We start from the raw sequence: 25591 nt of genomic DNA, 5'->3' as shown, positions 1-25591 counted from the left end.
AAGCCACCAATAAAAATGTTTATGACTCCACTAGATACCTCCTTCCAAATCAATACAGCTCCATTAAAAATCCTGAAAACAGGTTTTCTACAACTCATCATAATGAACATGCACGTTAACTGCAATTTTACAGAGATTTTCCAGACTGTGGGGTACCACTCCCCTAACCCCTGCAATATGGAAAGGATAACTGTATTCCTTATCTCCAAAGAACCTATATTCTACTTAGGGAAGGAGGAAAGTCTTATTTTTATATTACTCATTTAAGTATTAGTTTTCATTACATTCTCCAGATTTCAATAGACTGAAATTCATTAAGTTATAACTCACTTGTGGAAATCTGTCCAATGTATCCTACTCAGATTTGGAAAATAATTTGGAGGGCTCCATTTTAAAGACTTTAACACTTACCAAGTGTATAAGCAGCTCTGGCATCTCTTCCAGATTTCAGTCATGAAACGTCAAGTCTATTTGGCTGTCTTGCTATCCTCAAACTTGACGTGTCTAAAGTCAACCTGATCGAGATCTCCCCCCCCCGCCAATGAGCTCCCTCTCCTGCTTAGCAATTTCTGTTAATGGTATATTCCTCCCCTGTTCCCCAAGTTCAGAATCTCAACAGTTCTCTCTGGCTCCTCTGACTCCCTGGAGCCCTATATCCTTATATATTATGGATAATACTCAAAGTTCGAAAAGCTAAAAACAGAAATGCTTTTAGCTCACTATTATTAATAATGGCTAAAGAAAACAGAGTGCAAAATGTTACTATGAGTAACACCCAGGATACCAGTTCAGGTTTACACGGTCCTCTTCTCAAGTCCCCTACCCCCTTATCATATTGGGGATCTTACCCTGCCAAGCCTCAGCCTTGGAGCATTCCCACCATCTCCTGCCTTCCTTCCTTTACCTGCTGCTGAACAAAGCTGGGGAAAATAATAAAACCATGCTCACTGGGTCTACTACAAAGTTGTATTCCGTAACTGGGTCCTCACTATAGCAAAGCAATACTTTTGCACTTCCTGCATTAACTCACTGCCCCAGGCATCACAGAAGTTTGTCCAAACCTTTTCATCTCCCAATCTCTCATAGTTTCCTCTCCCCCTACCCTTTTAGCTGAGAACTTTGCCTCATATTTTACTGAGAAAAAAAATTGATACCATTTGCCAACAGCTCCCTCTTTCTCCCCTCCTTTTCCTCACCTCATCCAGATGTCTTCCGTCACCATCTCCTCCTTCACAGAATGAGGTGGCCCTTCTCTTGCCATGTAAAGCCCTCTACGTGCACACGTGATCCCATTCCTTCCCATATTCTCTGAAAGATTGCCTCCTCCAACACCCCCACTCTCTTCTTTATCTTCTGTCTCTCCTTGGCTACTGGCTGCCTCAAAAAACCCTCCCTTCATCTGCCCATCCCTGCTGGCTGATGTCCCACATCTCTCCTTTTTATGGCTAAACTCCCTGAGAAGGCCATTTACAAGAGGTAATTCTGCTTTCTTTCCTCTAGCCCTCTTAACTCTCTGCAGTCTGGCTTCCACCTTCATCCATTATTCAACTCCAATCACTTTCTCCAAAGTTACCAGTGATCTCTTAATTGCCAAATCTAATGATCTTTTCTCAGTCCTCATCCTTCTTGATATCTCTGCAGACTTTGACACTGTCAATAACCTTCTCTTTGATATTCTCTTCTCTTTAGGTTTTCATGACACTACTCATTTCTGGTTCTCTTCCTACCTATCCTGTTCCTTGTCAATCACCTTTGCTGAATCTTCATTCAGGTCATGCCCAATAACTGTGAGCATGACATTCCCCCAGGACTCTGGTCTGGGCCCTCTTCTCTTCTTTTTTCTTTCTTTTCCTCTCCTCTCCTCTCTTCTTCTCTTCTTACTTTATACTATTTAATTTGATGATCCTATCAGCTCCTATGGATTCCATCATCTCTAATTTGGTGATTTTCAAATCTACTTATCCACCTCTATTCTCTCTCCTGACCTCCAGTCTTATATCTCCAATTGCCTACTGGGCATTTCAAATTGAATGCCCAAAGACATCTTAAAATCAACATGCACAAAAATGAACTCATTATTTGGTTTGTTTTTTGTTTTTCTGGTGAGGCAATCGGGGGTTAAGCGACTTGCCCAAGGTCACACAGCTAGTAAGTATTATTGTGCCTAAGGCTGGATTTGAACTCAGGTCCTCCTGACTCCAGAGCCAGTGCTCTATCCACTGTGCCACTTAGCTGCCCCTGAACTCATTACTGCCCTGCCCTGAACCATGCTTTCTCTCTAAATTCCCTCTTACTGTTGAGGGTACTGCCATCCTCCCAGTCACCTAGACTACAATTTAGGCATCATCCTTAACTCCTCACTCTTTCTCTTTTTCTCACTCCACCCCTCATCCAAATGGTTGCCAAGGCTTGTCCATTTTACCTTTGTAACATCTCTCAAATACCCTGCCTCCCCTTTTCTCACACTGCCACTATTCCAGGGCAGGCCCTCATTATCTCATACCTGGACCACTGAAATAATCTGTTAGTTCATCTCCCCACCATGAGACTCTCCCTACTTCTGCCCATCCTCCATTAAGCTGCCAAAGCTTCCTAAAGCACAGGGCTGACCATGTCACCCTCCCCTACTTAATAAACTACAGTAGCCTCCCTGTAAACTCCAGGATCAAATGTAAAATGTTCTGGTATTTAAAGGCTTTTATAACCTAACACCCCCCCCAACACACACACACACACACACACACACACACACACACAAACACACGCATGCACACACCTTTCCCTTGTTCTTACCCTCTGTGTGTCCTATGTACTCTATAATCCAGTTGCACTGGCCTCCTTGCCATTCCTTGAATAAGACTCTTCATCTCCTGAATCTGGGCATTTTCCTGGACTGTCCTTCAAGCCTGGAATGCTGTCTTTTGTCACCTCCACACCCTGCTTCTCTAACTTCTTTCAGGTCCCAGCTAAAATTCTACCTTCTGCATGAAGCCTTTCCCAATCCCCTTTAATTTCAGTGCCCTCCCTCTGCTGATGATTTCCCATTTATCCTGTATACAGTTTGTTTGTACAGGGTTATTTCTATGTTGTCTCCATTAGACTGTGAGCTCCCTGAAAGAAGCAACTGTCTTTTACCTTTCCTTGTATCCCCACACTTAGCACAGTGCCTGGCACATAGGTAGGCACTTAATAAATATTTATTGATTCACTGACTGATTATCCATATGTAAATTTACAAGCAATACAAGTTCTGATGACTACTTAAATAGTCTCAAAAATATTCTCCCAGTCTACCATGGAGACCAGACTGTGGGTTGTCATGAGGAAATAATTCTGCCCTTGTTTTCCATGTGATTTAATCAGCTACTGCCTCCTCCCTCCCACCTCCCATCAGGCAAAATAGAGGAAGTAATCCTGCCCCTCTTCCTTCTTCCACATGCAATCAATCCATCAACAAACATATATCAAGTGCCTGCTATGTGCCAGGTACTGTGCTAAGTGCTAGGGATACAAAAAGAGGCAAAAGACAAACCCTGCCCTCAAGGAGCTTACAATCTAATGGGAGAGACAACATGAAAACAAATATGTACAAAGCAAGCTATATATAGCTTTGTATGTATACAAAGCAAGGTTGTATAGGAAATGATTAATGGAGGGAAGACACTGAAATTAAGAGGAATTGGGGAAGGCTTCCTGTAGAAGGTAGGATTTTAGTTGGGAATTAAAGGAGGCCAGCTAGGTCAGTAGTCTTCCAGAGTGATGCTCTTCAACTCTGTTCTCGATTCCTTAAAATGTTAGTTTTTACTCACATAAAAATACCGTAGTGGTGGGGAGAGAGGTGCCTCAATATGTCATCCTCAAATTATGATGACATTTATATGTGATAGAAGTAGGGCACGAGAGCTGGAATGGTTATACGTTTTTTAAAAGTCTCCAATCACATATTTTCCTCTCTCCCTAAAATTCACCTGTATGCATTTATCTTCTGCTTTTTTTTTTTCAATCTGACAGTTTAATAGAATTCTAACAAATGGAACTTGCCCTCCCTAGGACATTTCTGATAGGATGCAATGATAAGTATAACATATATTTAACTTTCAGTTTTATTCCTTTATTCTCCAAAATTTTGGTTTGCATATGCAGTCCTGTACCCCATGTAAGCATAGAGATTCCTATACATATTTTGTGCTGCTGAGAGAATTCATTGTTTCCCACCCACCCACTCAAACACATCTCTTTTCCAAACTTTCCTATTTCTGTCAAAAGTATTGCCATCATTGACCTCTTCTCTCTACATACACAGCTAGCTACCACCTTAGTTCTGGCCCTCATTACCTTCTCTAAGATTACTGTACTGTTGTTGTTCAGTCGTTTCAGTCATGTCTGACTCTTGGTGACCTCATAAGGGTTTTTCATAACAAAGATACTGGAGTGGTCTGTCATTTCCTTCTCCATCTCATTTTACAGATAAGAAAACTGAGGAAAACAGAGTTCAGTGACTTACCCAAGGTCATACAGCTACTAAATGTCTGAAGCCAGATTTGAACTCAAGTCCTTCTGACTCCAAGGCTGGCACTCTATTCACAGTACCATCTAACGGCCCTGAGATTATTGTAAAAACCTCCTAATTAGTCTCCTTATTATAGTCTCTCCCCACTACAATCCATCTTTCATCCTCTGTAGTAATTTTCCTTAAATGCAGATCTAACCATGTGACTTCCCTTCTCAATCAACTCCACTGGCTTCCCGTTGCCTCTAAAATCAAACATAAACTTCTCTGTGTGGGTTTTAAAGTCCTTCATAAATTCAGCCCAAAGTATTTTTCCAGTATCATTGCACTTCACTCCCCTTCCTGCACTTAGAGATCCAACCACACTGGCCTCTCTGTTTCTCAGTCAAAACATCCTGCCTCTTACCTCTCTGTTCCCTTGCCTGAATACACTACCTCCTCACTTCTGCCTCAAAGAATCCCTCTCTTCTTTCAAGACACTGCTCCAGCACCACCTTCTACATGAAATCTTTCCTAACCCTCTCAACTGTTAGTGCCCTCCCTCTCAGACTACCTTGTATTTAACTTCTTGGTACTTTTTTGTATTTATTCTCATTATATCGATCCTCACATACTTTTGTTGTTTTCAGTTGTTTTCAGTCGTGTCTGACTCTTCATGATACCATTTGGGGTTTTCTTGATGAAGATACGGGAGTGGTTTGCCATTTTCTTGTCTAGCTCATTTTACAGATGAGGAAACTGAGGCAAACAGGGTGAAGTGACTTGCCCAGGGTCACATTGCTAGTAAGTATATGAGGCCAGACTTGAAATCAGGAAGATGAATCTTCCTGACTCCAGGCCCGGCACTCTATCTACTGTGCCACCTAGCTGCATCTGTATATACTTACGAGCGTCCTTATTGTCTTTTTCCTTAGACTAAATGCAAGCTCTTTGCAATTAGGTATTGTGTCATTCATCTTATTTAAATCTTTAGCAATCTGCACAGTCCTGGCACAGAGTGCGTGCTTAATAAATACTTAACGATTGTTTAATTGATTTTTAAGAGAGCTAGGGCAGTCAAAAGGGAAACTCGATTTTTGGAGAGAAAATGGTAAATTCAGTTTTCAACACAAGATCACAGACCCAGAACTGGAAAGAGCTTTAGTGAGCAGCTCGTCCAACTCTCTCATTCTACAGGTAAGAAAATAGAGAGACCAAAAGAATACATAGCAGGTCCTTTGACTACAAATTCAACCTTCCTTCCACTGTCGCATGCTTGGAGGTTTTTGGTCAAGGAAAGTCAGTAAAATGGGCTTCTATACATGTTTGTTTGCATATCTTCTCTCTGCATTAGGCTGTGAGCTCTTTGAGAGCCTAGACTGGATTTTTTTTTTTTAATTTTAGCTTTTGCCTTTCTTTATATCCCCACTGCTTAGACCAGTGTCTGGCACACAGTAGGTGCTTAATAAATGCTTACTGACTTGACAAAGAAGTGCTATGCATCATTATACGCAGCAGATAGAATTTGATCTTCGGTATATTAAGATTCTTGGTAAAATGAGGAGCTTTATAATGAACTTTTATTACATTTCCTAAATGTATAATCCAGGAATCAAAGAGCACTTTGATTCCCACATTTCAAGCTTCTTAAATATGTGAAATGTAAAGGAGAATGCCAGAGCTGGAAGAGAACACAAGAGATAATCCAGCTCAACCCTTTCATTTTAAAGAAAAGGAAAACTGAGACCCCAAAGAAGTGAAGTGCTTGTTGAAGACCATCTAGGCCAGAGGTGTCAAACATGCGGCTGCACGTGGACCACAACACTCCAGAGTTCAGCCTCAACCAGATTAAAATGTAGTTCCTATCTGATTTCAATGCACTAATGTATTAATTTAAAAAAAATATGTAAACGTGGGTTTTTAAGCCAACATGTTACTCTCGGGATCCTTATGCATGGTTTAGTGGCCCCCATTTCTACCTGAGTTTGACCTCACAGATCTATCAAGTCTAGCATAGCAGGAACTAGAACACAAGTGTTAGATTGCTTGGTATTTCCCAAGGCATTCTCCTTTCGAAACAGAACCCTAGAGGTAAACTCAGTTGCCTGCGATTCAGATAAGTTGTACAAAATCTGATCTACCTTTTATCATCGCTTGTTGATCTATACTGGTACAAGCTGGGGGAGGGGGGTTGGCACTAGAAACTTTCCATAAGCATATATATGTGGATGTGGATGAATAGATGTATATATGTAGGTTGTATACACACACACACACACACACACACACACACACACCCACCCCATCTGCCTCGGTACCCCTGTGGATGAAAGTAGTTTCCCAGTGAGCCCTGTAGTGAGTGACAAGGTTTTTCTCAGCCTCTGTACTCAGCCAGTCTCCCATTCTTCTTTCCAGTCAAGACATTCCCCAAACATACAGTCATGGGCTCTGGCCCTCAGCTTTCAGAATCACACGGATGGATCCTTTCAGTTCATAGGCAATACTCACTCTGACTGCCAGCACTGCCTGTACCTTTCCTCACCCTCTGTTCTCACGCCAAATGCTCAATCAAAACACATAGCAGCCACTTGCTCTCTCTCACCCAGGCTGGCCTCCAACCACCTTTAACACTCTCTCTCTCTTTCTTTTTCTCTCTGTATCTTTGTCTCTGTCTCTGTCTCTCTCTCCAGTGCTCTACCATGGAACCATAACCAAGTTTTCCCCTACAATGACAAATGATGGCGAAGAAATCTTTCCATTCAAAAGGCAACCACTACATTTGCCTTCCCATCTAGTAGCATTTCAAGCTCCTGACAGAGATCTCCCCACGACGTCCAAAAGCCTCACTCCTTCCCCTCTTTCTTCTTTCTGAGGAGGATGTGGGTGGGGAGGCAGGTGTGTGTGGCAATACTGTCTCTCCATAAACCCTAGAGAAGAAACTGCCTGGTTCTTGTAAAAGTTCTTGTTCCTGAGAAAACTGATCATCTGCTGCTCTATTGTCTCCTGCTATATTGTTGGGTCTATAGATTAAAAAACTCTCATGGCTTGTCTCAACGTTTTCCTGTCCAGAACTCTCTAGACCTTTCTGTTGGCCATTTGCTCTGTTGTTCAATCATTTTTCAGTCATGTTTGACTCTTCATGATCCCATTTAGGATTTTCTCGGCAGAGATACTAGAGTGATTTGCCATTTCCTTCTCCAGCTCATTTTACAGATGAGGAAACTGAAGCAAACAGAGTTAAATGACTTGCCCTGGGTCATACAGTTAGTTAGTGTCTGAGGCCAGATTTGAACTCAGAAAAACGAATCTTCCTGACTCCAGGTCCAGAACTCTATCCACTGTGCCACCTTGCTGTCCTTTGCTAGGCCATTTGCTCTACCTTTCTTTTAAAGGCATTAAGGACCAGTTCAATCATTCCTTCTATCTTTTCTTGACTATGTCTGTCTACCTGGGATGGAGTCCTGAATTTATAAGTCCTGCCCACTAGGTTTTCTTCCTCACCTCTAGATCTTCATCTTCAGAGCAAGAAGGATATTGGTCAGCAACTTCCTTATCATTCCTCCTCTGGACCATTTTTAGCTTCTTTCTTCGAGTATATCCAAGCTCCTGGGAAAGAAGATATTGGACCTTCCCCTCTGAACCCTGGGAACTGGTACTGCCAAGGTCTCTAATCATGGCAGGGGTGGTACTTCCTGAACCACTGGGTCAGGTGACCTGGCCCTCACATCAGAAATATGGGTCCAGCTGATAGCAGTATAGTTATCCCTGGTGAAATAAGACCTCAACACTGAGAGGGAGCTCAGATCATCTATTCTAACCTATAACTGACCAAGAATCCTTTTCCCACAACACTGCCAAAGTGGTCAAGCCTCTGTTTGAAGAGCTCCCAGGAGGGAGAACTGAGTGGGAATCTCTGGAGTGATCTTTGGTAGCTATTTCATCTTTCCTACCTCTTCAGAGAATGGGACTCTGCCCCTAGAGCTATCCTGGGCTTTGACAGGCCAGATTTGGCATTATCTGGTTGGACTCCAGGCCTACACCCATAGCTTACAGTCACACCAAGTGAGTATGTCCCCTCTTACCCACCAGCTCTCCTTTATATGTTCTCTCTCTTTTTTATTATTATTTATTTTATTTTTTATTTGTGGAATAAAAAATGGTAGAGTAGGTCAGAAATTTCCAGGCTCTTCAGATTTCCTTTACATGTTGTCTTTCTCAAAGTGAATGTAAACTTCTTGAGGACAGGGACTGTCTTATTTGCTCTTATTTGTATATCCAGTGCTTAACATCGTACCTAGCACATAGTGATTATTTAATAAAGTGCTCACTTTTTCTCTTCCCTTCTCTCTGTCTCTCTCTGTTTCTCCATCTCTCTGTTTGTCTCTGTCTCCCTCTCTGTCTCTTCATCTCTCTTTATGTCTCTCTCTGTCTCTCCATCTCTGTCTCTCTATGTCTCTGTCTTTGTCTTTATCTCTCTCTCTCCCCGCTATGCCTACCCACAGGTGCACCTTTCCCACTCTAGATCTGGGACCAGCAACTATCTCAGGCCGCATTCAAATCTCACAGTGTAACCACTGCCTTTTCTTCCGTTCTCCCAGCACTCAGGCTAGCTTCCAACTACTTCAAAACCCCATACATCAGTTTTCTGGCTACTTAATTCCTTAATGCCCTTGGGAACTGTAATCCAGAGCTCCTCCAAACCCAGGATATGAAGAGATAAGAAGGAAAGCCTCACAGCTTCCAAAGTTCTGAGAGAAATTATTATTTTCTATTATATTAATAAGCCATAATTAAATTAGGAGCAAGACTTTTTCTGTTTTATTTCCTCATTTAGGGCTAGCCCCTGCAGAAGGTCAGGCAGTCTCTGAAGGACATGGCTGACTGATGAGAGTGCTCTAACTCCAGGGGAACATGCTCATAAATCTTGGGCCAGAGCCCACCTAAGTAGGAGACATTACTTCTGTTCAGAATATAAACAGAATCCAGTCTAGGCAAGTTCTTGTCCCAAGAAAATAAGTCCCTGTCCTTGTAACCCTCCATTAGATTCTAGGGTGACCCAGCTCATGAAGGAAAAAAACAACCAGAGGGGTCTGGGTAGAGATGGATTCTCTTAGAGGCAGCTGAGTCTCATGATCCAGAACTGTTCTCAGCAGAAAGAGCTGAGGACTCCTAGTCAACCTCCTCATTTAATGTCCAGCAATCAGGTTGATCTTCACTTGCTAGGAACATCCCCTTTTACAAAGGTATTTAAAACACGCAGTGTCTACGCTGGGGGTGGGGTGTCTTTGGTTACTGAGAGAAACCATGGACCATCAATTTATTGCTTTTTAGCCAGCCTAACTAGTAAATAATTACCCAGAAACTATCTCTCGGTTTTTCACTCATCACAGTTTCTACTAGTAGCTCAGGTGTGAAGTCACTCCACTCTGCATGCCTTGGGACATTGGGTCCTCAATGCCACTCTGGCTAGTTTCTTCCCTGCCATTCCTATTAATGCTGCAGCTCTATCCTCCAAACTAGACCACCAGAGGCTACACTCCGGAGGAGCTAAACCACTCAGTCTTTGTGCTCTGTGGGACCTGCATTCTCACATCAACTTCAAAACAAAGTCCCAAATGTCATTCTTGAGGTTGCCTTGTAGAACTTAGAGGTCTTAGTGAAATACCACATGGGAAAAATGGATGTTCAGGTCTGTTTTCAGCAAGTAGCAAAAGGGTCAAATTTAAAAGATTAAATGAATTCAAGAATCCTTACGATCAAGAAGATGCGGCCCTAGTCCTAACACAGCAATCATGATAATGACAACAACTTTATATTGTGCTTTTAAGATCTGCAAAGCATCTTATATGATTAAACTCTGGACTTGTTCACCCTCACCTGTGTTTTGAAGGTCTTTTTTTGTGGTCTGGATCTGTGATTTTTTTTTTTTGGCAAAGTGAATTCCCATTGAGAAAACACCTGGGTTAACTTTTCTGCCACTTCGGGTATAAGAAACTTGACATGGCTTTGAGAGGATGTCACTTGCCCAGCATCACAGTCAGTATACTTGAGGCTGGGACTTGAAACCCGGTCTTCCTGCCCCTGAGGCCAGCTCTGTATCCACTATGCCATGATTCCTTTCCTTCATCTTCCTGAAATGTCATTTTTAGCATTCATAGAATTGAAAGACTCACCTGGATTTTCTCTTCTTCTGGTGTTGAAGCTTTCCTAGTTTCTGTCCCTGACTCCTCATTGTCTATTCTTTTGGAGGCATTGGGGACCTCCCGATTTTTCAATGCTTTTGAATCAGGAAGCAGCAACTGAGGCCTGGAAGTCTTAGAGGATTCTTTTGCTTGAGTTTTTCTGAAAAGAAACAATAGAGGAATTATCTTTTTAAAAAAAAAAACAGCCTTTCAACCTACTGGGCTATTCAAAATGGGACATCCATGTTTGAATGAAGTGAATGCCTGGCAAGTCTAAAGTTTAACTTAGCAACCCTTCCCTCATGCCAAAAGGCAACCTTCCTTAATAAGATAAATGATTCCTTTGGAACCAAGGGACCAGTTATTTTTATAAGAGTCAAAGGAGCTGTTCATAGCATTGTCAACCCTCTGAGACTGAGCTGGAGTCTCCCCAAATCTGTTCCATTATCTTTTCTTTTGCAAAATTCTTAGTTGGATATAGGGTTATTGGCAGAATGAACCACAACACCAACAGGAAGCAGGGCAGAGGTGGAAGGAATGACGGAGGCCAACATCTTGTAGCCAACAGAGGCCATGTTGCATTATGTGCGTCAGAGGAGCTCCCACTTCTGGTCAGTCTTCCACATGAGTTCACTTTCACTCTGCATTCTTGGGCTGAGACTCCTGGAGGCTGACAACCTTAATGGTGTCACCGACCTATGGACCAGACTTCACTGAGTGCTAGATATACCATTTGTGTTCTGCTCCATTTTGATGGGCTTGCTCTTTAAATGAACCCACTGCTGCATGTCTATGAAACCACACAGGCGATCTCTATGTGCACAAGGACTGAAAAGTCCCTTTGAATGTTAACAGTGCCCTACTGAGACCAGCCAGTGCTCATTCTGATGCTCTGCAGTTGCAAGCATTAGGAAGCACTTCTGTAAAAACCTCTTTGACCAAGACCTGCCCAGGGTTTTCTTATCTCTTTCCCCCTCCTCTACCTGCAGGAGAGAGCAAAGAGCATCTTTTCATCTACTCGGAAGTTCTGTCTACCTCTTACTGAGAAAGTCACTAAGAGACAGGTACATTCTCTCCCTTGGGGTGGAGAATCCCATACCTGAGCTCCTCTGCTTCTTTCTGTGCCTGCTGCCATGCCCGCTCAGCAATAATTTCATCACAGATGACATCGTAAGGTTTATCTAGTTGGTGTTCCCCCATTACCCATACCCAGACTTCTTTATCTGCTCCAAGCTTCCAACTTACAGTTTTCCTGTTCTCTGCAAAAAAATAAATAAATAAATAAATTAAAATAAAATAAATAAATAAAACAAAAAATGCATCAAAAAAACAAACATAATAAATAAAATAAAACACTAGATTAGTAGATATATCTACTGAATAATATAGTAAATAGTAAGTATATCTACTTAAAGTAGATAGATAGAGAGAGATATATTCAATTGTATTTTGCTATTTCCTGCTATTATAATATCTAGGTTCTTTAAAAGGGATGGAAGATTAGATAAGACAAAGTAGATCTTTTATTTTTTTGTTTCCAACTTGCTCAGTATAAGATGTATAATTAGATAAACAGAGAGAGGTAGAATAGGTAGGATAGACAGGAAAAAAAGAAAGTTAAATAATGATAATAATAATAGTTAACATTTATATAGCACTTCTTATATAGTACTATGCAAAGTGAATAACAATAATGACTAACATTTATAGAGTGCTTACTACGTGCCAGGCATGGTGCTAAATGCTTTACAAATATTATCTCATTATAGTCCTACTGATAACTTTGGAAGCAGGTGCAATTATTATTCCCATTATACAGATGAGGAAACTGAGGCAAACAGGGTGACATGATTTGCCTAGGTCACACAGCTAGGGGCTGAGGCCAGATTTGAACTTGGGAAGATGCGTGTTCCTGGCTTAGCACTCTATGCACTATGGCATCAGCCTCTAAAAGATGAAGATGATAAATAGATGATAGATTATGCATTCATCAAACACTATGTTCCAAGTACTGTGCTATTAGGAGATGGATTTATTAGCATCTGTTTATAAAATAGTCTATGGGTTTCTGTCATGTTGATATTCTCATTTTGTAGGTGACCAAGTTTATGCATGAAGAAGTCAAACATCTTGAACAAGGTGAAATAAGATAATCAAGCTGAAAAGAGAACTGGCAACCCTTTTAGTATCAAGGCCACAGAATTATTTCTTTTCCTAAACATGTCCTCCCAGACTTCTGGTGCTACTTATTTGGGTATCTAAGCGTCTCATTGGTTAGAGTGCTAGGCTTGGAGTCACAAAGACTCATCTTCCTGAGTTCAAGTCTGGCCTCAGACACTCATTAGCTGTGTGACCCTGGGCAAGTCACTTTAACCCTATTTACCTCAGTTTCCTAATCTGTAAAATGGAGATAATACCACCTACCTCTAGGGTTGTTGCAAGGATCAAGTAAGATATTGTTTGTAAAGTGCTTTGCAATCTTAAAGTGCTATATGGGGTATTCCAAAAATCTTTGTCCCAAAAAGACTTTTGGGTCACCCGTATAAATATTAGTTATTATTATTGTTATTATGATTCCTGTCAACTGACCTAGACATAATCAAAGCCATGACCTTGGCGTTATTAGTACCACATTCTAACCAACTGATCTAGTTAGCCTTGACCTAGATTCCTGGGGTCCTAAAGAATGGCCCAAACAACATGGAGTCTTGAGGCTGTGGGTACCTGGTACCTGTGGACACTGGTTATATTTCATGTTATTCTATGGGCCAGAAAGCAGTACTTTAAAGGTTCAAAGTTTATACCAGGCTCAAGTTGAAAATTCAGCACATTAAATAAGAGAAGCACGCCAGGTGAAGTGTCCTCATGTAACTTTGTCCACTGAGACATCTGAGCTCCTTCAAACTCTTTTAGAAAGAGGCTCCTAAAACTGAGAATGTGCGTGCAATAGGCACCTGGTACCTTGTAATAAACCTCTAAAGATAGGCACTCAGAGAAAAAGATCTAGAAAAAAACAAAATTACATTCTCTTGTGTAAACAAGAGTGTTAGTTATGTTATCCTCCAAGAGAGAATTGCCAGCTGATGACTTCATGAAAGGGGTCTGGAAAAGGCAAAAGGGACTGAAAAGGAAAAAAAAAGCAAAAATATCGAGGATGCCTGAATTCTTACATACAATCTAATGAAGATGATGAACTTCTGTATCAGTATTAGCAAGCTCCTGTTACTGTTTCAAGAATCTCCAAACGGTTGATTGACCTTAGGAAGCCACTATATCTAATAAACCTCTCTGGGGTGTTTACTCTTTCTGTAATTAATAAAATGCTTACATTTGTCTCTCACTAACTCGTTCTTCATCTGAAGATCTCTAAAGTCACTGAACCCTGTTTGCCTCAGTTTCCTCATCTGTAAAATGAGATGGAGAGGGAAATGGTAAACCACTCCAGTATCATTGCCAAGAAAACCCCAAATGGGGTCACGAGGAATCAGACGTGACTGAGAAACGACTGAACAACAAATCAGCACGTTTAAATTTTTTCTCTTTTTTTTTCTTTACCACAAAAGAAAGAGCAGCAGAGGACAAATAAAAGATAGATAAGTAAAGATGACATTCGGTAAAACTGGAATTTCCTTTGTTCAGCCTGCAGTGCTAATGCAAGTAAGCCAACGTTTCCCAAAGGGAAATGAACAGTGATGCATTTGAGACGCATGGTCTCTACAGCGGAGCAGACAAGGAATTCTAGCAACAGAAGTGGTAGCTGGGTTTGGCAATGAGACAGAAAGCGGAGACCCGGGAGAGGAGGGAGGACGAAGGACGGCACAGAATAATGGAGAAAACGGAGAAAAGTTCAGAATGGCGAGGGTACCTGAAGGGAAAGGGCTATGCCTAAAAATGGCCATTAGCATATGACGCGCCGGAAAGTTTGATGTAAAACGTGAAATCCAGACCAACGCTAAACAATGGAGTAGTGAATGATAATAATTATTATGATATTGTAGGGATCAAATGAGCCAGAATATATAAAGCACTTTGCAAACCCTAAGTGCTATTTTAAAACTATAAAAGTTCAAAACTGCACTAAGACTTTTGGTATAACTCTTAAATATAAAAACCAAAAACAACATAAGAATCATTAACATGTATGGAGTCATAATCATGATTAATATATAATCATTGAATATATGACCTAAAATATAATAACTGATATTTATTTAGTACCTTAAGATTTGCAAAGTTCTTTAAGTACCTCATTTGAACTTCATAATAACCCTCTGAGGTAAGAACTCTAAGAATCATTGTGTCCATTTTACAGATGAAGATACTGAGGCCCAGAAAGGTTAAGTGATTTGCCTGTAGTTACCCACTCAGTAAGTATCTGAGGCAGGATCTGAACCCAGGTCTTCTTGATTCCAAGTCCAGTACTACATTCACTCCACTTCTTCGGCATCTGACAACTGCTTTTCACCTCACTTTCCATCTGGTTCCTCTCGTGGCTGAGTGCCAGTATTTTTTTTTTTTTATCTTCACAATCTCTCACTCCATCTCTTTCCTACAAATCTCTAGGACCTAAAAATGCCAGCTTTGCTACTCACTACTGATGTAACCCTGGCCTCAGTTTCCTCATCTGCAAAATGAGAGTGTTGGACTAGGTGCCTCTGACATCCCTTTCAGCTCTAAATCTACAATCCTCTGTACCTAAATTGAGACCCGCCTTGCACACACAATACTCTTCCCATCGATTGACTGTTTATGTCCGACCGAGCTCTCCAACGGAGGCCAAAGAGCAACACCAGAAAGAATGGAAGGACGCGAAATGGGACATTAATTATTACTTAGCAAACGGCTAAGGCTGAGAACTAATTGCAGTTACAACTAAGCACAAACTCAGACACTGAGACATGGGAGTGATTCTATCAGACTCTGCAGGGAAGATAAGAACCTGCCACAGACAGCAGCCACATTTCTATCCCTGAAGTGAACCTCATTAAGGTCAACTTGCAAAGAGAGGTGCTCATTACAGAATACTCCGTAAACAGTGACCTAGTAGATGTTGACACTAACTAGGACTTTGGGGTTTGCTTTCTAGCTCCAACTTGCATATCACATGCAATTCTCAAACAGCATACAGAAGGATAATAATAACATTAACAACAACTAGCATTTATGAAGCACTTTAAGGTTTTCAAATTGCCTTACAATACTATCTCATTCGATTCTCACAACCGCACTGGGAGGTAGGTGCTATTATTTTCCCCATTTTACAGATGAGGACACTGAGGCAGGTAAAGGTTAAGTGACTTGCCCAGGGTTAAACTACTAAGTATCTGAGAAAAGATTTGAACTCAGATCTTCCTGACTCCAGGTCCTGTACTCTATCCACTGCACCACACAGTCACCCTACAGGTAGCCAAGATAGGGTACATATTTGATTACACAATAGTCTTCTAGTAATTCCTTTGTCTCTTTTTCCCTCCTGACCTAGGCCTGTGGATATGAACGATAGTTCTTGTTTTCTGACTTCTGAAATTTGGAGGATTGCTATCGCAACTGACCTCTCCCCCCCAAAAAAATCAGATAAATGGATCAATTTCTCCTGAGGAACACTGAGGATAAAGACATAAGTCTACACTCTATTCTTTTGTACAGCCTTGCTTCTCGTATATTTTTTAAATAACTATATTTTCCAAGCAAAAATAAATATTGAGCCAAACATCATTGTTTTACATATTTTTACAAATCTAGTTAATGTCTGGCTTAATAAAAGACTGCGAGATTCTCACATATGTTTCTGGGTTCAATCTGTCATGATGTGTTGTTTTGGTTGAAGTATATGAAGAAAATCTAGATTCTTCATAAGGCCCACTTTCAGACCCACATGTGACCTTCATCTGAGAAAAGCTCATAAATCCAAGATGTGATAATGTCTATAAAGCTCTTTGCAAACCTTAAGGCCCCAAATAAAGGTCAACTTATTATTAGCTGGAAAATGTATTTTAATAAGCAAATAACATCTTAGTGTTATTATGAAAATACTTTTGATCTCACCAGTCCCCTGAGACATGCTGGCAGCATCTAATCATATGACCATGGCTACCAAGTTTCTTTATGCCTCTGTTTCCCCAAGTGTCAGTATCCATGCAAGGTACTCATGCCCACAGAGTTCTAAAGATGAGTGAGGGAATGTTTGTTAGCAGAACACTAAATTCTCAGAAAGAAAGAAATGTTCTAAAGCAATCATTCTCTAAGTGAGCTTCATGGACCACTGGGGGTCCCTGAGATCTTTTCAGGGGGTTGGCTAAATAAAAAAAAAATTTTCATAATAATACTAAAGTGTTATTTGCCTCTTAAAATACTCCTCTCTTTTACACCTAATAATAATAGCTAAGATTTATGCAGTGCTTTAAGTTTTTCAATGGGCTTTACAAATATTGTCTCATCTTATCCTTACAACAATCTTATTCAGTATTATTATTATCCCCATTTTAGAAAAGAGGAAACTGAGGCAGGCAGAGGTTAAGCAACTTACTCATGGTCACACAACTACTAAATGGCTAAGCAAGAATTCTAACTCCAGTCTTTCTGACTCCAGGTCCAACACCCTATTCACTGCATCACCTACCTGCCTCTATCACACATCTGTGAATCTAGATTTTCTTCATATACTTCAACCAAAACAGCATATTATGACAGATTGAACCCAGAAACAAATATGAGAATATAGCAGTCTTCTATTAAACCAGACATTAACTAGATTTATAAAAATATATAAAATAATAATGTTTGTCTATTTTTTTTGCTTGGAAAATATAATTATATAAAAATATATTTCTAGATCTTGATATATAATAAGTTTTACTATTACTTTTACTCAGTTAAACAAATGTTTTAATTTTTTTGATTTTATTGGGATACTAATGCACTGTTGGTAGAGTTATGAACTGATTTAACCATTCAAGACAGCAATTTAGAACTATGCCCAAAGGGCTATAAAACTGTGTATACCCTGTGATTCAGCAATACCACTACTAGGTCTGTATCCCAAAGAGATTTTTATAGGTTTTTTTTTTCAATTATATGTAAAGACAATTTTCAGCATCCATTTTTACAAGATTTTGAGATCCAAATTTTTCTCCCCCTTCCTTTCTCCTTCCTCCTCAAACAGTAAGCAATCTGACATAGGTTATATATGTGCAATCACGTAAAATATATTTCCATGTTAGTCAGTTATGAAAGAAGAAACAGACCAAAAGGAAAAAGAACTATGAAAAAATAAAGTAAGTGGAAATAATACACTTTGATCTGCATTCAGAGTCCATCAGTTATTTATCTGGATGTGGAGGCATTTTCCATCATGAGTTCTTAGTAATTGTCTTGGATGACTGTATTACTGAGAAGAGCTAAGTCATTCATAGTTGATCATCATAAAATGTTGCTATTACTGTGTACAATGGTTTCCTGGTTCTGCTCCTTTTGCTTTGCATCAGTTCATACAAATCTTTGTAGGTTTTTCTAAAATCTGCCTGCTCATCATTTCTTATTGCACAATAGTATTCCATAACATTCATATACCACAATTTGTTCAGCCATTCCCCAATTGAAGGCCATCTCCTCAATTTCCAATATTTTGCCACCACAAAAACAGCTGTTTATAAATGTTTTTGCACATGTAGGTCTCTTTCCCTTCTTTATGATCACTTTGGGATACAGACCTATTAGTCCCAAAGAGATTTTTAATGAGTGGGGGAAAGGCTCCATTTGAGTGAAAAATAAAAGGTTATAGTAGCTCTTTTTGTGGTGGCAAAGAATTGGAAATTGAGGGAATGCCTATCAATTGGGAGATAGTTGAACAAGTTTTGGCATATGATTACAATGTAATACCATTGTGCTATAAGAAATGTCAAGCAGGATGATTTTAGAAAAGCCTGGAAAGACTTGCATGAACTGATACAAACTGAAGTAAGCAGAACCAGGAGAACATTATACATAATAACAGCAACATTGTGTGATGATCAACTGTGAATCACTTAACTATTCTCAGCAATACAATGATCCAAGACAATTCTAGAGAATTCATGATAAAAAATGCAATCCATGTCCAGAAAAAGAACTGATGGAGTGTGAAGGCAGATTGCAGAATACCATTTTTCACTTTCCTTATTTTTTCTTTTTTTTGCCTGTGTTTTCTTTCACAACATGACTAATGTGGAAATATTTTCCCCATGACTGCATATGTATAATCTATATCAAACTGCTTACCGTCTCAGGGAGGAAAAAGGTGAAGAACAAAAGGAGAGAATTTAGAATTCAAATTTTAAAAAATGATTGTACATGCAATTGAGGAAAAATAAATATTATTAAATTTTGTTTTCAATTTTAACTTCTAATATGGTAAATATTGATAAATATAATCCACATAAAAAAGTTCTTTGAAGCCCTTAATAATTTTTTTTTAGGCAATTGGGGTTAAGTGACTTGCCCAGGGTCACACAGCTAGTAAGCCTTTAATAATTTTTAAAAGTGTAAAGAGTGTAAAAAAGTGTAAAAATTATTTTTGAGGAAGTAAAGGAGTCTTGAGGCTAATAAGTTTGAGGACTATAGCTTTAAAGAAGCTGAAGGAACAATTTTACAAAATGAAACATTTTGCAAAGCATTGGCTTCACTGGAACTTCAATTACCTGTTAGATATGGTTCTAAGAAAAGAAACTACTGTTTAGCTAAGGCTGTGAATCTAACAAATGAAGCTACAGTAGAATCTGGGACCATACTTGGGGAAGGTGACCTGATGGGACCAACTTTGGTGAAACCAACTTTGCTGTTAAATTACGTGTCTGTAAACTTGAAAAAAATTCTGAAACACCAGTGACTAGACTCACTTAGCTGGGACAGTACGTATGTCAGAGCTAGCTTGGAGCCATCTCAAGCCTGCTCTGGAAGAGCTTATTGTTAAATTTTCAGTGGGAACATTTATAACTAAGAAATTGGCAAATGCTACAAATCACTTAACTTGTCAATTTAAGAAAATGATTGAGAAAATAGTAATAATGCAGATTAAACTTAAAAGTGTGACACGTTTTAGAGAGCTGGTTGTTAAACATTTACCAGCACAACCCTGTCTGGGACCTTCCATCACTAATTTCATGTCCCAGATCTGAGATATTACTTAGCACAGGAAGTACTCAATGGGAGTTACCTGAAATAAGTTTGCTTTTGTTTTTTACCAGTCACTTCTAGATAAGAGCAAATGTAAATTAAAGCTCTTAATCAAACTGAAGGGGAATGTGCCCCAGATTTGAATGGATAAGCTCCTTGAAGGCAAGGACTGTTTTTGCTTTTTTTTTTTTTGTATTCCTAACACTTAGCATTGCCTAAGATAAAGTAAGTGTTCAATAAACGCTTGCTGATTTACTGAACGGAAAAGGATTAACATAATGTAAAGAGTACTCAATCTGAAGTCAAAGGAGCTGGGTTCAAATTCTAGCCCTTCCATTTACTATCTCTGTGACATTTAACAATGAGTTTCTGAGTTTCAGTGTCCTCACTGAATAATTAGCAAGTTGGACGAGATGACCTCTATAGCCCTTTAAGGCTTACAAAGCATGTCACTGTGCTGTAGGAGTCAACAGAAGATCATTAAATCAAGCTGACTTTTTCCCAATCTGTCAATTAATCCAGATAAATTTAGGGTGAAGGGAAGAAAAGCAGAATGTAAATTATTCTGATGAATGAAGTAAATTATAGAGAATTTTTCAAAAGAAATACCACTTTAAGTGCATACAATATCTTGAAATCAATCAAATCTTTCTGCGGCTGTGCAGTTGAGTACCTTTGCCTTTGTATCTCTATTTTCCCCCTGTGTTTCCCTTATGTCCCCGAGGAGAATTTTGTGCATTCAAGCAGCCAGAGATCTTAAAGTACAGTATATTGTTGTTGTTCAGTAGTTTCAGTCATGTCTAACTCTTCTGGAACCCATCTGGTTTTTTGTTGTTGTTGTTGTTGTTTTTGTTTTTTGGTAAGAATACTGGAGTGGTTCACCATTTTCTTCTCCAGTTTATTTTACAGATAAAACTAAGGCCAACAGGATTAAGTGACTTGCCCAGGGTTACACTGCTAGAAAGTATCTGAGGCCAGATTTGAACTCAGGTCTTCCTGACTCCAGACCCACAGTATCCACTTTGCCATCTAGATGTCCCAAGTACAGCATATATCAAAGGATTAGACAGGGATGGTGCTACATATTCAAGGTCAGTGACACATTTGTCCTTAATAGCCCTTTCTCAGACCCTGGTCTCTCATGTATTTTTTTCCCTAGAAGTTATAAGATCCTTTCAGTCAGAAGTCAGGAGGCCCTGACAAAGAGAGGATCCAGATTTGCCTTTAAATAGAGAAGGCACTTTACAATTACCACCTAGTGGATTTAAACATCTATGGCATTTCGGTCCTTAATAAATTTTGTTATCTTAAGTAGGTTAAATATTCCCTCTGAAACCTTACTTAACCATTAATTTGAAAATCAAGAATACAAAAGTAAATTTCATCTGGGTACCAGGAAAGGAAGCTTAGCAGAGGGAACAGTGGTGGAGTTCAAGTAATGAAGACTGGAGTTCAAATTTTACCTCAGATATTCATTAGTTGTATGACTACCAGAAATCATCTAGCCCCTCTGTTCTTCTGGCAACCCTAAAACTTATGGGAGCGAAATGAATTATAAGCAGGTTACAGTCTGCTTCAGTGTACTCTAATGAAATAAAAGGTCCTTGATTGAGCAGTTGAATTACTGGGAATTTTAAGTTGATGAAACAAAAACTGATGAGGTTTTACTGTGTATAGTTTTAATTACATTTTACTACCTGCCTAATGTTTGTTATTTAACAAGAGCTCAAGTAAGAAAGGCTTCTTCAAATATGTCATCATCTATCTCTATTATCCTGCAATACAGTCAAATTAAAAAAATTAATGAATATAATAGCCATCAACAAAAATAAATAATCTTACAGAGTAAGTAATAAAATCGTACATAAAATCCTTAGCATTTATCCAAGCAGAGACACATTAACAAGTATACCATGGATTGGCTCTAATCCAAATCTGTTTTTCCTCCCTTTGTGTGTATGTATGTATAATTACATATATATATGAAATATGTGCTCCCCAACATATATACACACATGCAAAAAGAGAGTTCAATTCAGTTAATTGTTAAGTCATTTCTGACTCTTTGTGGGGTCACAAAAAAACCTTTTGAGGTTTTTTTGGCAAAGATACTGGAGTGGTTTGCCATTTCCTTCTCCAGCTCATTTTACAGATGAGAAATTGAGGCAAAACAGTGATTTGCCCAGGGTCATATAGCTAGTAAGTGTCAGAAGCCAGATTTGAACTCAAGTCTTCCTGATTCCACACCCAGTGTTCTATCCACTGTGTCATCTTCCTGCCCTCAATTTGGTTCAAAAGACTTCAATTCAAAACTTTGCTCTTCCACTTACTACAACTAAGTGGCCCAGTGGATAGAGCAATGGACCAGGAGTCAGGAAGACCTGAGTTCAAATCTGGCCTCACCACTTAACTAGTTGTGTAACTCTGGGCAGGTCAGTTACTTTTTCTTTGTCCAGTTTCCTCATCTGTAAAATGGGGATAATAATAACACCTAACTCCCAGGGCTATTGTGAGGATAGAATGAGATAATACTTGCAAAATGCTTTGTAGGAATTAAAGCGCCATATAACTACTAGCTATCATTATCGCTTTGTGATCTTAAGCAAGTCATTTCATTTCTTTGGGCCTCAGTTTCCTGTTTCTGTAAATTTTGAGGATAGTGATTTAGAGTTTCTAGATGACTTTTTAGGTTTAATTCTAAATCTATGATCCTATTATCCTGTTATTATATCTATATTATATATGTATGTATAGATATGTACATTTGCATATATATACTTTTTTTTTACTTGGAATCAACGTGAATACAGATCTTGTTTTCATGATCTCCTTTTGCAAAATTTTCTATACATCTTTCTACAGTTTTTCATCTCTTAGGGGATTTGTTCTGTAAAACTTGGACTTGGTCAAAAGGCCACACCCAAGGACCTAGAAGGCCACACGTGGCCTTGAGATCACAGGTTCCCCACCCCTGCACTATACCATGTTGCTAAATCAATGTACCATGACTTATTCATACAGTCTCCAAATACTGTAGGTATAATATATTCCAAGTTTTTTGCTGTTTTTACTATTGCATAGAAGTAGCTATGAATATTTTTGTATATTTTGTTATTGTTCAGTTGTTTTAATTGCATCCTATTCTCCATAACGCCATTTGGGGTTTTCTTGGCACAGTACTGGAGTGGTTTGCCATTTCCTTCTCCAGTTCATTTTACAGATGAAGAAACTGAGACAAATAGGGTTAGGTGACTTGCCCAGCCCACAGCTTAGTAAGTGTCTGAGGCTGGATTTGAACTCATGAAGATGAGTCTTCCTGACTCCAGGCCCAGTGCTCCATGCCCTATGGCGCCACCTAGATGCCCCCATTCTTTTGTATATATAGATCCTTTTTTGCTTTTAAAGGATATTTTTAGGTTAAAATATTAGCAATGGAATCGCTGCATCAAGGGATAAAACCAGCATTTAAAAAAATGTATTATTGAATATTGCTCTCCAAAAAGGATCCACCAGTTTAAAGTCTAATCAACAATATATTTGAGGGCTAATTCCTTCAAAGTCATATTAACATTTAATTTTATTGCTTTTTGCTATCTTTGCCATTCTACTGGGTATCTCATGGAATCCCAAGTTTGTTTTGGTTTGTATTTTTCGGATTATACATTAATTTGTTGTGTAGTTATAAGAACTTTGTGTTTCCTCCATCAAAAATTATCTGGTCATGTCCTTTGATACACTCCACTGGGGAGTATTACTTTTATGGAGATATACATATACACATACATATACCTGAATATATATATGTGTATCTGTGTGAGTATGTATACATACACATACACGTATGTGTATACACACATATACACACACATATACACACACATATATACACATATCCTTCATAAATCTTGAATGCCAGACTTTTACTTGATATATTAACTGTAAATATTTTTTCTCAATTTCAGTTCTTTGAATTTTAAGGGTATTCTTTATTATCATACAACAATATTTTATCTTCGTATGATCAAACCCAGAAATTTTGTGTTAAATAATTTCTTCCATTTTTTGGATTGATAAATATGTTCTTCCTCTCCACAGTTGAAAAAAAGGTTTTTTTTCTAGTTTTAATTATTGTATCACTGATCCAATTAGGTATTGTGCTACACAATGCTGGTAGGTATGGATCAAAAGCCATTTTTCACCATCCAGCTATCTAATTTTCCCAACAGCTTTTATTAAATCATAATTGCATTCTCCTTTATTTCTAAGCATGGATTTATCAACAACTAACCTCATATATGAAGCAATGTCACCTCCAGAAATGAAGACCTGGCTTCAAGTCCCACCTTATAGTAGCTGTGTGTATCCCTGAGCAAGTAACCTCTCCATGTCCCCAGGAAATTCTCTAAGCCTCTAAACTGCTAAGGAGGGACCAAGTAGCATGGACGGGGGAGGGGGGGGGCCAGGAATTTCCCAATGGGAACTTTCCTATACTAATAAACATCTTATTCACACTGGGTTCTTTATTCTTCTCTATTTTTCTAGTTTTCTTATAGTACCAAACTTTTTAAAAGTTCACATTTATAAAATAACAAAAACAATATGATAACAACTAACACTTATATAATGTTTACTATGTGCCAGGTGAAGTGATAAGCACTTTCATATTATCGCATTTGATCCTCACAGCAGCCCTGGGAGGTAGATGCTATTACTGTTCTCATTTCACAATTGAGGAAACTGAGGCAAAAAGAGGTTAAGTGATGTGCCCAATGTCATTCAGCCAGTAAGTGCTGGATTTGAACTCAGGTCTTCTTGTCTCCATGTCTGCTGCTCTATTCACTGGGCCACCTAGCTGTCCCACTTGTAAAGCACTTTGAGGTTTACAAAGTACAGAGAGTGAAATATTATTATTATTAATTATTATTATTATTATTTATTATTATTCCAATTTTGCAAATGAGGACACTGAGACTCGAGGCACTTATGTAGTTATGTAGAGCAAGTATCTTGCTCTACATGATGCAGTTAGTAAGCACGGCAGCCTAGAAGTGAGTGTAGTTATCTTTACTCCAAAGATTGTGCCTTTTCTACCATATTACACTGCCTCTAAATCTGAAAGAGTCACTTACTGTTCCCTGGTTTTCTTTTTCATAGTCCTTTATATTTTTGCTCACCTACTTTTCTATATTAATTCTACTACAGCTTAATTCAATTCTATGAAACAGTCCATTGATATTTGAACTATTATTACACTGAACCTATAAATTAGTTTGGGAAGTACTGATACTTTCACTTTGACCTAAGCATGACCAAGGCATATTCCTCTCTTTTTTCAGTTCTTCCTTGGTTTCTATGATTATTGTTTTGGTAATAGCTCTTGCATGACTTTACAAGTTGTTGTATTTGAAAATACTTGATGCATTTTATTGTTATTATAAAGTTATTTCTCTCTGGGATAGTTTTCTTTTATTCTTGTTTGTGGCTAATAGCATTGCAGATTATATTTGTGGGTTTATCTCATATCCTGTTACCTTACTCAACTTGGCAAATTTGCTAAAATTCAAAGTTTTGGCATTGAAATCTGTTATCTGAAAATTCACTTGTGCAGAAAAAAAATGGATTTCCTCATACATTAGTCTTCTAGGTACAACTGAGAGACAGCAGGATGTAGTGGATAAAGAGCTGAATTCAGAGTCAGAAGACCTGGATCGAAGTGGTACCTTTCACATATATTGACTATATAAATCTAGTTAAATTACTTAACCAGTAC

At 38.9% G+C, this 25591-nt stretch overlaps 1 protein-coding gene across 6 annotated transcripts in view; it reads right to left on the bottom strand.

Moving 5' to 3' along the window:
- SH2D4A (SH2 domain containing 4A) overlaps positions 1 to 25591 on the bottom strand; it is a 108279-nt gene that overhangs the window by 71225 nt on the left and 11463 nt on the right. For all 6 annotated transcript variants that reach the window (XM_027865330.1, XM_027865334.1, XM_027865335.1 and 3 more), the window contains exons 3-4: positions 11771 to 11930; positions 10663 to 10831 (exon numbers count right to left, since the gene is read on the bottom strand). In XM_027865330.1, the coding sequence (XP_027721131.1) occupies positions 10663 to 10831; positions 11771 to 11930 (329 nt within the window). The remainder of the gene's footprint in view (positions 1 to 10662; positions 10832 to 11770; positions 11931 to 25591) is intronic.

The sequence above is a fragment of the Vombatus ursinus genome, unplaced genomic scaffold (genome assembly GCF_900497805.2).
Source record: "Vombatus ursinus unplaced genomic scaffold, bare-nosed wombat genome assembly UNPS02014778.1, whole genome shotgun sequence".
In the NCBI taxonomy this organism is placed as follows: domain Eukaryota; kingdom Metazoa; phylum Chordata; class Mammalia; order Diprotodontia; family Vombatidae; genus Vombatus; species Vombatus ursinus.
Note: the sequence above shows the minus strand (reverse complement) of the source record. Positions and strands in the feature narration are given on the sequence as shown.